Source organism: Enhydra lutris, unplaced genomic scaffold (assembly GCF_002288905.1).
Source record: "Enhydra lutris kenyoni isolate GAN:26980312 unplaced genomic scaffold, ASM228890v2 scaffoldscaffold35, whole genome shotgun sequence".
Lineage (NCBI taxonomy): Eukaryota > Metazoa > Chordata > Mammalia > Carnivora > Mustelidae > Enhydra > Enhydra lutris.
In genome coordinates this window covers 7,998,196-8,011,322 of record NW_019154119.1, presented here as the reverse complement: position 1 = coordinate 8,011,322, position 13,127 = coordinate 7,998,196, and the positions used below count along the sequence as shown (strand labels likewise).

General features: G+C 36.6%; 1 protein-coding gene across 5 annotated transcripts in view; it reads right to left on the bottom strand.

Annotated features, from left to right (window-relative positions):
- The window catches only part of LOC111154128 (WD repeat domain 35), a 65,111-nt gene that overhangs the window by 50,203 nt on the left and 1,781 nt on the right, over positions 1–13,127 (bottom strand). For all 5 annotated transcript variants that reach the window (XM_022513533.1, XM_022513534.1, XM_022513532.1 and 2 more), the window contains exons 3-9: positions 11,861–11,932; positions 10,546–10,638; positions 8,712–8,840; positions 5,656–5,789; positions 4,605–4,770; positions 4,321–4,466; positions 239–364 (exon numbers count right to left, since the gene is read on the bottom strand). In XM_022513533.1, the coding sequence (XP_022369241.1) occupies positions 239–364; positions 4,321–4,466; positions 4,605–4,770; positions 5,656–5,789; positions 8,712–8,840; positions 10,546–10,638; positions 11,861–11,932 (866 nt within the window). The remainder of the gene's footprint in view (positions 1–238; positions 365–4,320; positions 4,467–4,604; positions 4,771–5,655; positions 5,790–8,711; positions 8,841–10,545; positions 10,639–11,860; positions 11,933–13,127) is intronic.

The window sequence follows — 13,127 nt, the reverse complement described above, 5'->3', positions numbered from 1 at the left end:
GTGTGCCATCTGTTTCCTGCTGAGACCCTGACGGTCAGGAGTATTTTATTAATTATGTATAGTATTCTAGGAGAGTTTTCAGGTTCTAAAGTCTTTACACTAAAAACATCTCCTTTCATCTGGTGTCTAAAATAAAGTGGCTGCAAACACATGCAAGAAACATACATTATACTTAGAGCTGTAACAGAATTCTTTACTAAAAACAGCTCTTTTTTTAACAACTGCTCACAATACTCACCTTATAATCAGGTCGAATGTTTGCAAAATATATAAACGAATCAACAGCTAGTGCAATTTTCAGTCCTCCTCCTTCCCAAGACAGTGCAGACATCTGCTTTCCAGGAACTTTCAAAGTGCCTAAATGCTGAAAAAATAATTATGTTTAATCTAAAGTATCACAATTAAATAAAATATAAATTACCACCAATTATTTCATAGGAATTAAAGGTGTTATAAAAATTATTTTGGGAAAGGTCACTACTCACTTTAAAATCATTTTCCTTGAATTTTTATAATGAAAAGCGTACTTATGATAGGAGAAATTTACAAACAAAAGTGAAAGAATTCAGTATTAAATTTCATCAAGTCTAAGATGCCAGAACCTAAATATGCATATTTATGTACAACTCAGGAAAGAATAAAACACATTGCTAATTAAAATAGGATAACTTTGATTATAAGACACATTCTGATTCTGGAGTTTTAAAAAATTCTGCTTCTTGGGGGCACCTGGCTGGTTCAGTGGGTGGTTGTGGGTTCGAGCCCCATGTTGGGTGCAGAGATTACTTAAAAAGAAAATCTTTTTTAAAAAATTGTGCCTCTCAGAATGAATGAATTATTGTGGTAGTAAATGCACTTTTTTTTTTTAAGATTTTATTTATTTGACACAGAGAGAGAGAGAGACAGCAAAAGAGGGAATTCAAGCAGGGGGAGGGGGAAAGGGAGAAGCAGGCTGCCACTGAGCAGGACCCCAATAGGGGCTCAACCCCAGGACCCTGGGATCATGACCTGAACTTAAGGCAGACAGACACCCAGGCGCCCCTGTGGCAGTAAATGCAGTCTTTAAGTCTGGCCTCTTTCTCTTTCATGCTCCACAGCCAATCAGTCACCAATTCCTATTGCTTTCGCTCCCATCTTCCTCCTTTCCTGAATGAACTATGGTAATGGTCTAACTGCAATCTTTACCTTTTATATCTTTTCTCATTCCCAGCCTCTACCACCCCAAATTCAATATTCATTCTATTGTCAAAATTACCTTTCTGGAACACAAATATCCAATCATATCTTATCCTGCTTTAAAACAAATGTTTAATAATTTTTAAAAATCAACAGCTTCCCACCATCACATTCTTTAGCAGAGTATACAATGCCTCTTCCCATCTGGCTCAAAACTATACTCTTTGGCTCAGTACTTCACTATTTAGCCATGATTCCTGTGTTCTCCCTCATGACAGAGCTACTGTCCCTCCAAACCTTTGACCTGGATAATATCCCTTCTGTCTGAAATCTTCCTTTCCTCTCCCCACGCCTTCCCGGCCTTACTCTCCCTTGTCCTCCTGGAACATGGTCTCCATCCTCCAAAATGCAACTTTAATATTGTTTCCTGCCTTCTCCTTCCTTCTACAGGTCCAGAAAATTCAGAAAGTGAGCTACCAGAGAGCACTAACTTATATTCATAACTCATATTCACATTTATGTCCCTATCCCTTAATGGACTGCTTGGTAAACAGGTACTCAAAAATATCTATTAAGTAAATAAATGTATCATGCATTCAAATTAATATCTTCATATGTAAAGACATGCTAGATACTTTTAATTATGATATCAAACCAACTCACAGTTTTTAATTTAACATAATAGCCCATTTTTATGGCTAAATTAACAAGTGAATAAATTAATACAAAGACATTTTAATGTGGCCATGAAAAGAAAATATTGTAAATCTATGCTTTTTGACAGACCCAAGAATTTTAATAAATCATACTGGTATCCCTTGTTCTTAAGCAGATATGCTCTGAAGTAGGGTTTAATGTATTAAACTCCATTTTGCCAGGGAAACCGATGGGGGTAAAAATGTTTTAATCTAGGAGGGTCCACTCTTATCTGTCCTGCTGCCTGCATGAAACCAAAAGGAGCGAGCAGGTTCTCCCAGCAGCACTCGTGGTAGTGATGAGCCTCACTGGGAGGAGAATAAGGCCAGCCAGGTGATGGCAGCACAAGGAGAGAAAACCAACTTGCAGTAAGTACTCACTAAGCACTGGGGTAGGCATTTTCTCATTGTGACCTCCTGCAATTATTACAACAGTGCCATGAGGTTAACCTGTATTTCAGAACATAAGTAAACTGAGTCTCAGAGGTGAAATAAGTTCTCCAAGTGAGACAACACTGTGGAAATGGAATTCACAACCAAAGCCAGGCCAGCCTGACAACAAATCACATGCTATGTCACCCCCTTCCCTGGCTAAGACCACAGTATAAAAACCAAAAGACTCAGGCTTTCAGAATCAAAAGCAAATTCTTCCCTGACGTTTCCTTAAGTTTAAATCTTTAGATAATAACTTCCTTCCAAGTTACTTCCCCTATGTTAATAACATAGATCCAAAATAAGTCCCCTATATATTCACTCATTCAAAAAAAAAAAAAAAAAAAAAATACTAAGTGACTAATTCACCCTACGGAATTACGCTAGATACTTTTCACTACAATCATGCCAAACCAACCAACAGTTTTCAATTTGACACATAACACACTGTTTTGCAAGATAAAACAAATAGGCCTTAGAATCCATGTTTTTCTATTTTAGAAAAGGTTGAACTAACAAAAATAAGCAGACAAAATAATATAATGATAAATAAGCTAATGGCTGACAAAAATAACAAAGAGCATGAATTAAGAATGAATTCAAATTTTTAATAGTTAGGAACCTTGAGAACTATACTCCTGTTTTCTCTTGGGTTTTAACAGCTACCAGAAATATAATTAGTTGGCAATATACAATCTATTCTCTACATCACATTCTACTAGATATTTTGAGATATTGATTCAAAAAATGAGCTGATACCATTTCTTACTCTCACAGAAATTACTAAAATGTATTTTAAAATATTAAAACAACCAGGGAAGGGTTTTGTGTAGCAATAACACGTATTAATGAAGTCTGTGGTGAATTTATAAAAACCAATAGGGACTAGAGTCAAGAAACAGAAAATAAAACAGGTAAAAAGTTACTTAAGCTTAGTAGTAAGTTCTCACTTTCCAAATTCTTTAAAATTCACAATATATTAATTCTCCTATTTGATATTTTCTAGTAGTTCTTCAATAAAATTCTCCTTAAAAATTAAATTCATTAGGTGTCCCTGGGTGGCTCAGTAGGTAAAGCAACTGGTTTTGGCTCAGGTCATGGTATCAGCATCCTGAGAGAGAACCTTGCTTTGGGCTCTGGAGTCAGCACAGAGGCAGCCTGTCCCTCCCTCTGCTTTTGCCCCACCTTTTCTGCCATGTACATTCTCTCTCAAATAAATAAATAAATAAATAAAATCTAAAAAAAAAAAAAAGGTAATACTACTACTGAGAAGGATAACACATGCATTTATGAAAATAATACTTTTATTTTAATGTAGCATCACTTAAGATTAGTTATTAAAATAAATTTTCTTAAAATAGTTGGCTATTTATCAACAAATTAAAACTGCTGGAAGTCTGAAGGAGGGAGGGGCGCCTGGGTGGTTCAGCTGGTTAAGTGTCTAATTGGTTAATTTCGGCTCAGGTCATAATCTCAAGGGTCCTAGGATTAAGCCCTGCTTCAGGCTCTGCACTCAAGGGAGTCTGCTTGGAATTCTCTCCCTCTCCCTCTGCCACTCCACCAACTTGCACGCTCTCTCTCAAATAAATAAATAAAATCTTAAAAAAAAAAAAAAGTCTGAAGGAGAAAGAGACAGATAGGTATGTTTAACATCTATCAGAAATCACATTAAAAATCCAAACTATTAACCCAAAACAATGAAATTATATTAAAAACAACTGAAAAACCAGCTAGGAAAAAAGATGCACATTCAGATCACAGAGAAAATATTCTAAATAACTACTGCACAGTGATTTCTTAGGTGAAACAGCTCATTTTCTAAATGTACAGAGTATATTTGATAACATACAACTATCAAGACTTGCAAGTGAGGATATTATTCAAAGACAAGACGCAGGATACTCTATCGTTTTTACTCAAAAAGACCCTTTCCAAAAATATGGCACGTTTACACCACAACCTCCATTCTTTTTTCCCCTGCCTTACTCACTACACAGGAAAGGAAAAAGACGTCTACCTCACCAAATGGAGTGTAAAACTGCACGGTGTTCACGTCTTTATCCTGAGTGACAACCTTCTGGGAGCCCGCCACAGCCAACACGCTGCCCATGTGGTTCCACTGGATACTCACCACATACATGCCGGTGTCAATTAAAACAGGATCTACTCAGAAAGAAAAAAAAATGAGGTAATTGTGGTAAAACACTTAGCCTACAGAACTGTATAATCTTCAGAACAATTTTAAAATGCTTTTTAAGTTCTCCACATTAAAAAAGAAAGAAAGAAAGAAGAATTACATACTTTGGTCATTCTCGTGCCTCATGATTTGGCACCGCCCATTGTCAAAACAAATCGCCAGGCAGGGGCAGTCTGGTTCCACGTAGCCTTCCGTGCCGTGGTACCAATGAATCCCGGCAATACTGATCGCTCCAGTGACGTTCACCAAGCAATTCAGTTTCATTTTCATCTAAACAGAATCGGGTTAATAGTTCATCTTTTAAAACCCGTCACCTTAGGGTATTGTAGAAAGAACACTGAAAGTGGGATTTAAAAATCTGATTTCAAACGCCAGCCCTGCGGCTTACTGATTTATCAACCCTGGGACAAACCACTTCAACTGAGTTTCAGTTTTTCCCTCTTGCAAAATGAGGATTAAAAAAAATTCACAGAAAATTTATGAGACTAAATGACAAGCGGTATATGAAAGTACCTCAAAAAGAGCCAAGCGTCATGGAAAAGTTGGCTATTATCACTTCCACCAATAAATAGATTTCTGTAATGTTCTCAGCCTCACGACAAACAAAAGTGCCCCATAAGTAAGATCAGAGATCAAACACAGCTAAATCCCACAAGCCCAAGAGTTTTTCTTGAGATCATGCTAGGTGAGTCTCTTCTATTTTGCCTGCTTCCCAGGACCTGATTTTTTGTCCCTTACTGTTGAAGTCTTCCATTCTTTTTACAAACAGCTTTGAGTAGTTTGCTACAAAAATATCATTGGAAAAAAATACATATATATCATTGGTATCTCACGTAAACTTAGGCTTCTGCTATTAGAAGACACAAAGATTAAACTGTACCACATTCAACTCATTACCCCTCAGCTTCAATACACTGAAATCTTGTCCTTCCCAGTTACCAAGAATTCTGAACTAAAAGCATTAATTTACCTTGAAGTGACCTAGTCTCTTTTAATTAAGAAATCTAAATGATTGGAAAAAAAACTGAATTGAAGACCTTCTTGATGACACAAACCATCATAATGAATGCATATACATATATGAATGATACATAAAATAATCACATAAAATGGTGTAACCAAAACTAATGAATATATGAAAATATATGCACTTACTATAAAATTCCCCTGATTATCATAAATGTGTATTTCTCCATTTGCCATTCCAAAAAGTAGGATTTTACTATCTGCAGACCATGCTACATGGCATAACTGTATACCCTTCAAGTCTTTTCCCCAAATGCGATTCCCTAAAATAAAACATAAAACATAAGTTCAAGGTCATGATTCTTCAATAACTGCCCCCAAAATATGTTTCCCTGAAGAGAACTCACATTCTTCATAGCACAATGTATTTGCTCAACTTATGCAGTCAATAAATATTTACTGAGCACCTATCATGTGCCAAACACCCTACTAAATATTTGAAATAGCAGCTGTTTCCAACTTTCCCCCTTCTCTTCAAAACTCTAATCTAGGACCTTACTCCCAATTAGCAGATGAATTCATCTTCAACCCTGGACAGAAAATAAAAGCTTTCAAAAAAGAAATCCCTCATTTCCACCTTCAAACATTCAGGACAAAACTGAATCCATAATAACCCTTTCTGCTTTGCCCCCTAAAAACAAAGTAAGGGGTGTATCTCTAACCAGACACCCATCTAGGGTGAATCCCTCCACCTACTTACTGGTCTAAGCCCTTCCTAGCTTTGCAAAGATCTATCTCCACTGATTATTCACATTTTCTCTTACTCTTCTCTCCAGGCCCTTTCGTACGAGTATTTAAATATACTCAGATCTATCCTTCTTCAAAACTACCACCTCAAATAAAAACAAACAACAAAACAAGGAACATCTCCCTCAACCCCAAGTTCCCTTCTAGCCACTACCCTATAACTTCTTGAAAGAGTTCACACCTGCAGTCACCACTTCCTCACCTCCCACTCAACCCTGAGCCCAACCCAACCCGGCTTCCACCCCATACGTCCACTGAGATGACCTTCAGGAGGTCCCTAATGGCCTGTTGCTAGGTCCACTGCAGGCTTTTCTTTAACCACCCCTTCCCTCTTACTTGGTTTCTGTGCATTCGTTTACTCCTTTATCTCCAACACTTATGTTGCAGGTTCTTATTCCACAGGTAGCTCCTAGGTTTTTCATCTATTCCAATGGTTTAAATTACCATCTATATGCTGGTGATTCCCAAAAGTATGACTCTAGCCCAGATGCACACACATAACTATGGTGTGACATATTTTACTTGGTTGTCCTACAGCATGACAAAATCAACATGTCTGAAAATGAAATGTTCCCTCACAACCAGTCTTTCTCCCACATCCCTTATTATTTTTTTTTGTTGTTGTTTAGGATTTTATTTATTTGACACAGAGAGAGAGAGAGAGAGAAGAGGTGAGCATAAGCAGGAGGAGTGGGAGAAGGAGAAGAAAGCTCCCCGCTGAGGAGGGAGCCTGATATGGGGCTCCATCCCAGGACCCTGGGATCATGACCTGAGAAGGCAGACACCTAACCAACTGAGCCACCCAGGCACCCCTCCCACATCCCTTATTTTAATGGCATCGGCATTTGTCCAGTTGTCAAAGCTAAAAATCTGGCTGTTATTCTAGACACTTCCATACCCTCATCCCCAAAATGATCAATAATGATGCCCTACCTATTCTACCTCCTAAGTATCTCCTGCATATGTCTACTTATTTCCAGCCTGTTTGTCACTACCCTGGTTCAGCCACCATCTACCACCACCTCTCACCTGAATCACCATAGTATTTTCTGATACACCTGCCCCCTATCTTTCTTTCCTCCCTCCAGTCTTCATGTTGCAGTCACAGAGATGCTTCCAAAGAACAAAGGCGATCACCCTGCTCCCAATCTTAAAACCTTTCTTTGGCTCCCCAGTACCCTTAAATTTAAATCCCAACTCCTCACATAGCTTATGATCTGCATAATCTGGCTTCTGCTAATGTCTCTAATTTCATCACACGCAACTCTTCTCCTTTTAGTAATATACTATACTGACTCTCAAAATTTTTTCAATACCCTAAACATGGCTAAGTTCAACCCCTGAGGGCCTTCTTAAATGCTACTTCTTAGGCCTAGGACACTCTACAAACCAACCTTCCTGGTGCCTAATGCCTCAGCACACATCACCTTCTAGGATGCCTTCCCTGATCCCTCCAAGCCTGGGTTAGATACTTCTACTGTATGTTGCTATATTTTCCCAGTCTCAGCACTTACCACCAGGCACTGTAATGCCTGGTTACATATCCATTTCTCCTGCTCTAGATCTGAAATATTTTTTGTCATACCTAGTGCCTAGAACTATAGCTGTGACTTTGTAAGCTCTCAGAAGCATTTGTGGAATAAATGAAGTTACACTAGAAAAAAACAAATGGAAAAATGAAAATCATTTTCAAATAAATTCTCTAGAGAGTTCCACATTAAAGTAAAGGTACAGACTCTCAGAAGCCCCAGTTATCTAAATTTAGTTATCTAAATAACTAAAATTTGAAAAACACAGGTTTTAAAGCTATAAAACACAAGTAACAATAACATGCTCAGGTCTCTTTAAAAATGACCAGATGATCACTTTACGACATATAAAAATATCATACCATTATGCTGTACATCTAAGACTAATGTTATATATCAATAATATTCAATGGTTCAATTTTTAAAAAATAACCAGAGACTGTTACATCCCTACATACTTTTTGAAACTAAGATCTACGTATTTATAATAGCCTAACAAGTATAAAAATGAAGTATAACTAGGCAGACATATTTAAAATAATCCTGAAAAATTAATTCACTCTTTTTTCAATGCCACTCTAGGACATTTTTTAAAAATAGATTTTTTACTTGAGTATACATAAAAATATATGTTTCTTAGGGGCACGTAGGTGGCTCTGTTGGTAGAGCCTGAGACTCCTGATCACAGGGTTGTAAGGTCAAGCCCCACGCTGGGTGGAGGGTTTACTTAAAAAAATTAATCTTAAAAAAAAAAATAAGTGTTTCTTGAACATCATCAAATTGTGTAACAACTGTGTTCTCTTTTTATGTTTATTTTTGTCAGAAAGCTAACATATAATTAATTAAACCTCTAAGGATAAAAATGCCAACCAAATCTTGATCTTAGTTCTATGTACAACAAAGCATTACCATCCACTGAACCGACGATCACAGCCCCGTCTTCGTACACAATGCAAATCTTCTGTCCGTCGGCGTTCCAGCTCATACTTCGAACCACTGATTTATTTCTATTATTGATCATCTCTTCATACCAAGAGCCTTTTTGCACAAATTTTTTAAAAAATTACAAGTCAAAACTTTCATGTAGTTGAAAACATTCCATAAAACGCACTGTGGGATAAATAACTGCAAAATTTTCTACAATCTGAAATGTTAAACTATAAAACCTTCAAATCCAAAAATAAATAAATAAATAAATAAAAAATAAAAAATTAGCTGAGGCCTTGACCAACAACTGCTTCAAAGATTATCACAGAAAACACAATAAACGCCCACATTTTCTCTCTTTCTTCCTTCCTTTCTATTCATTAAAAAATAAAACTTTATTCACTTTTGACAGGTCAAAGTAACTGATTTTTATCAAAGCCTAAAACTTCAGATGATAACCAAGGAAAAAACAAAATAACAAGAATTTTATATGCATGCATAAGCTCTCTAATGACTAACTATAAGCATATTAAATACAAGTACATTAGGTAAAACTCTAAGCCTGTTTGAAAAAAATTTTTCAATAGTTCAAATCACTTTAGTGATTTCACACCAATAATGCAGAATGATAAAAAACATTCTTGCACACAGAGCTGGAGTGACAGGTCTCAAAATGTAACTGAATGTGAGGCAAATCATAAGCTTATTTTGTTTTGCTTTTATTTTTTTACCACATTTTGGTATCAGGGATTCTGGCCCTATAGCTAACCAAATTATCACATAATTTGAAATAAATTTGAAATAAATAGCCGAGGAGGGCATTATCAGAGTCAGGATTGAGGCCCAGAAAACACCCACTTTGGAAAAAGTTTACCCTAATCTCCTGTACTCTCATATTCTACTCCCTGCCCAGACATACACATATATACATAAACTTTGAAAAACATAAATAAATTCATGTACAGTATATATTTTTTAGAGATTTTATTTATTTATTTGAGAGAGGGAGAGAGAGAGATCACAAGTAGGCAGAGAGGGGGAAACAGGCTCCCTGCTGAGCAGGGAGCCCGATGAGGGGCTCGATCCCAGGACCCTGAGATCATGACCTGAGCCGAAGGCAGAGGCTTAATCCACTGAGCCACCCAGGCAGCCCAGTATATTTTTTAATTAAGAATTTTTAAATGGCATACCCTGAATATTTTCAAAACAACACACAAAAACTAAGGTAGACTTCTCATTTAAAGATGATAGCTATAGGCCTCGGAGATCATGTATTACACATTATTTTCTGGTAATAGTGATGCACCTAAATTAATCCTTCTCTTGCTCTCTCGTAGGGAAAAGGTACAAATCATGAGCCAGCCATCAGAGTTAAGATAAAATCTGTATCCATGAAAAAAAAGGAAGCTAAATGACTCAATAAAGAGAATGAATTATTGCCCCTGACTTCTTAATAAATGTTTTTACCCACTGGACTAACTCTAGTCACTGATCACACAGAGAATAATTCTTATTGGAAACCTGGGGGAGGGGAGCTATCTCAAGTAGAAACTATCCTACTAAGGGCCTAAGTTCATTTTGGAGATAATCAGCAGTCACCTAGTGCACTTTCCTCACACAAGGTCACAGTTCAAACAAGAAATAAAGTTAAAAGGAAAAGTAGGCAGCAATAAATCCAGAAATATTCCCCTGTGCGGTCAGGATGAATTCCTGCTGCTGGTTAAAAGGAGCCTGTTTCAAATATGTTGTTCCCCCATGCAAACACTGTAACCCAGACTCCGATCTGTGAAAGGTTCCATAAGTTCTCCTAGCATACCTTTATATAACATCCAAACAATGATAAGCCCATTTTGATCACTGGTTGTCAACTTCTGATACTGTTCATTCCATGTTACGACTTGAACAGAACCTAAAAAAATTTATAAAACAATTTAGAAACTTAAAAAAGGCTACAATTTCAAATTTGTATTTTTATAATAAACACCAACAGCACGTTCAAATCAACGCGGTTCCTACGCAACTAGCTACTCTTTAATCAATCACTCAAAAATATTCATAGGATGTAGTCACTATTGTCACTCATTTCCCAAAACATGTGATACTAATTTTCATGTCTGTTCCTATTTCAGGCCAGCAAAGGCACCTATTACAGTCAGATGCAAGAGCTGCCATTTATCTGATGACAGAAACAAATTTTTTTTTTTTGACAGAAACAAATTTAATTAAGATTTACCAAGCTGGACTGGCTCCCAAGGATATTAATACCCAAAGGACATCATACTAAGTACTTGAATTTTTTTTTTTAGGGGGATAAGGGGTTGTTTGTAGTTGGTATATGCCCTAATTTCTCTTTTCCCCCCTCTTGTTTTCCATTCTATTAGTAATACACTCTTTTTTTTATGTTCAGTTAGCCATTGTATAGTACATCACTAGTTTTTGAAGTAGTGTTCAATGATTTCGTTAGTTGCATAAAACACCCAGTGCTCATCACAACACGTGCCCTCCTTAGTACCCATCACCCTGTTACCCCCATCCCCCCATCCCTCAGTAACACACTTTTGAGCATATCTTAAACTTCTTGGTTATATGAACAACTGAGGAGTTTTTTTTTTTTAATCCCTAAATACTTTATCATTTATTTCCTAAGAAGACATTCTCTTTCATAACCATATTATAAGTTAGTGAATTTAACACTGATATATTATTATCTAACCATAGTCCACACTCAAATTTTATCAATTGCCCAAATAATGTCCTTTATAGGTATTTCTTTTTCTCATTCCAAGATCCAATCTAGGATCATAGAGTGCATTCAGTTGTCATATCTCTTTAGTCTACTTTGATGCAGAACCATGGGTCAGATTCTAAAACAGGATTATATCCTATCCGTAGACAAATAACAGTATTTTTTAATATATAAAGTAAGCCTGACTTTGTTTTAGATTTACTGAAGATATTGTTTAATCGTGTAAAAGTTGTTGAAGGACTCTAGGCTCAATTAATTAATTATGGCTCAGCAGAAATGATTACTTTAAATATCACCATTATTAAAAATGATAACACTTCTGCAGTAAGTAGATGGTTTCTAGCCTAAAGACTATTCAAATGATTTTAAAAATTACATGACTCACCACTATGACCTTCGAGAGTCTGATTCATAGAAAGGTTACTAGGGGCAGCAAGACCCCTCAATTTTGCATCATCTGGGGGAAAAAAATATTACAGCAAATACATTAAAGTAACAGATTATAAGACTTGACCTTTCTTGCTTATTTTAAGAGGAAATCCTATTCCTGGATGATATTAGAAAAAATTTTTTTTTAAGTATGCCTCATTCTGATCTACTTTTCTCATGGTGGAAACATAGGAAAATAATATGTACCCCCTTGTAAAGATATTATTCTGGCAAAATAAAGCAAAATGTGTTTTTAAAATTGGTTACCCAATATATTAAATATATTAGTAATTATTATTACTACTTATTCCTTCCCAAAAGATCATAAATACAAGTATTTATGACATACAGACTGAAAAGTCTAAAGTATAAGAGGGATCAGAAAGCAAAGACTTTGGAAATCAGTTTTTACCAGATTTTGCAGAATCTTTTGTTCATTCATTCATTCACTAAATGTCTACATTGTGCCATGCACTGTGGAAGCTTCTGAATATAAAATGACAAATGAAATGAAATAAGGCGTCCCCCCAGAGAGCTTGTAATCTACTGAGGAGACAGAGATACTAAACACACACTCACCCACCCCCATAAATATAGATGCATATATGTAAAATTACAAATTGAGGAAGTAAAGCCATAATAAGAGATAGTAACAGAGGGAGATTAGTTTAGATTGGAGGGAGGGAGAACCAGGGAAGGCTTTCTGAAGAAATTACATTTAAGCTGAGACTGAGGAATAAACTAGAGATGGCAAGGGAGGTGGGGAATAAGAGGGGGGAAATGGGGAGTGGTCCAGACTCAGAAATAGCAAATGCAAAGGCCCCAGGGTTGAAGTGTAGAACCTTTGAATCCAAAATGGAATTTAGTTCAGCCCTTTATCTTACAGAAGACTGAACTAAAACCCAAAGATGTTCACCAACTTGCTGAAAGTCACTCAGTATGGCAGAGCTGAGATTCCGATTCCAATCTCCTCATCTAGATCTCCGACAGAATCGTCTAGCTCTCCATTCTAGAGCAACACTATGGATGGTAAAGGAAATGTGAAACTGTTTGCTATGATTCCAGAGAACCAAAAAAAAGAGAAAGCAAGCTGTTATCACATGAAACTTATGGACAAAAATGTTTTTAAAAGTCTCGTTTTCTCGGGGCGCCTGGGTGGCTCAGTGGGTTAAGCCGCTGCCTTTGGCTCAGGTCATGATCTCAGGGTCCTGGGATCGAGCCCC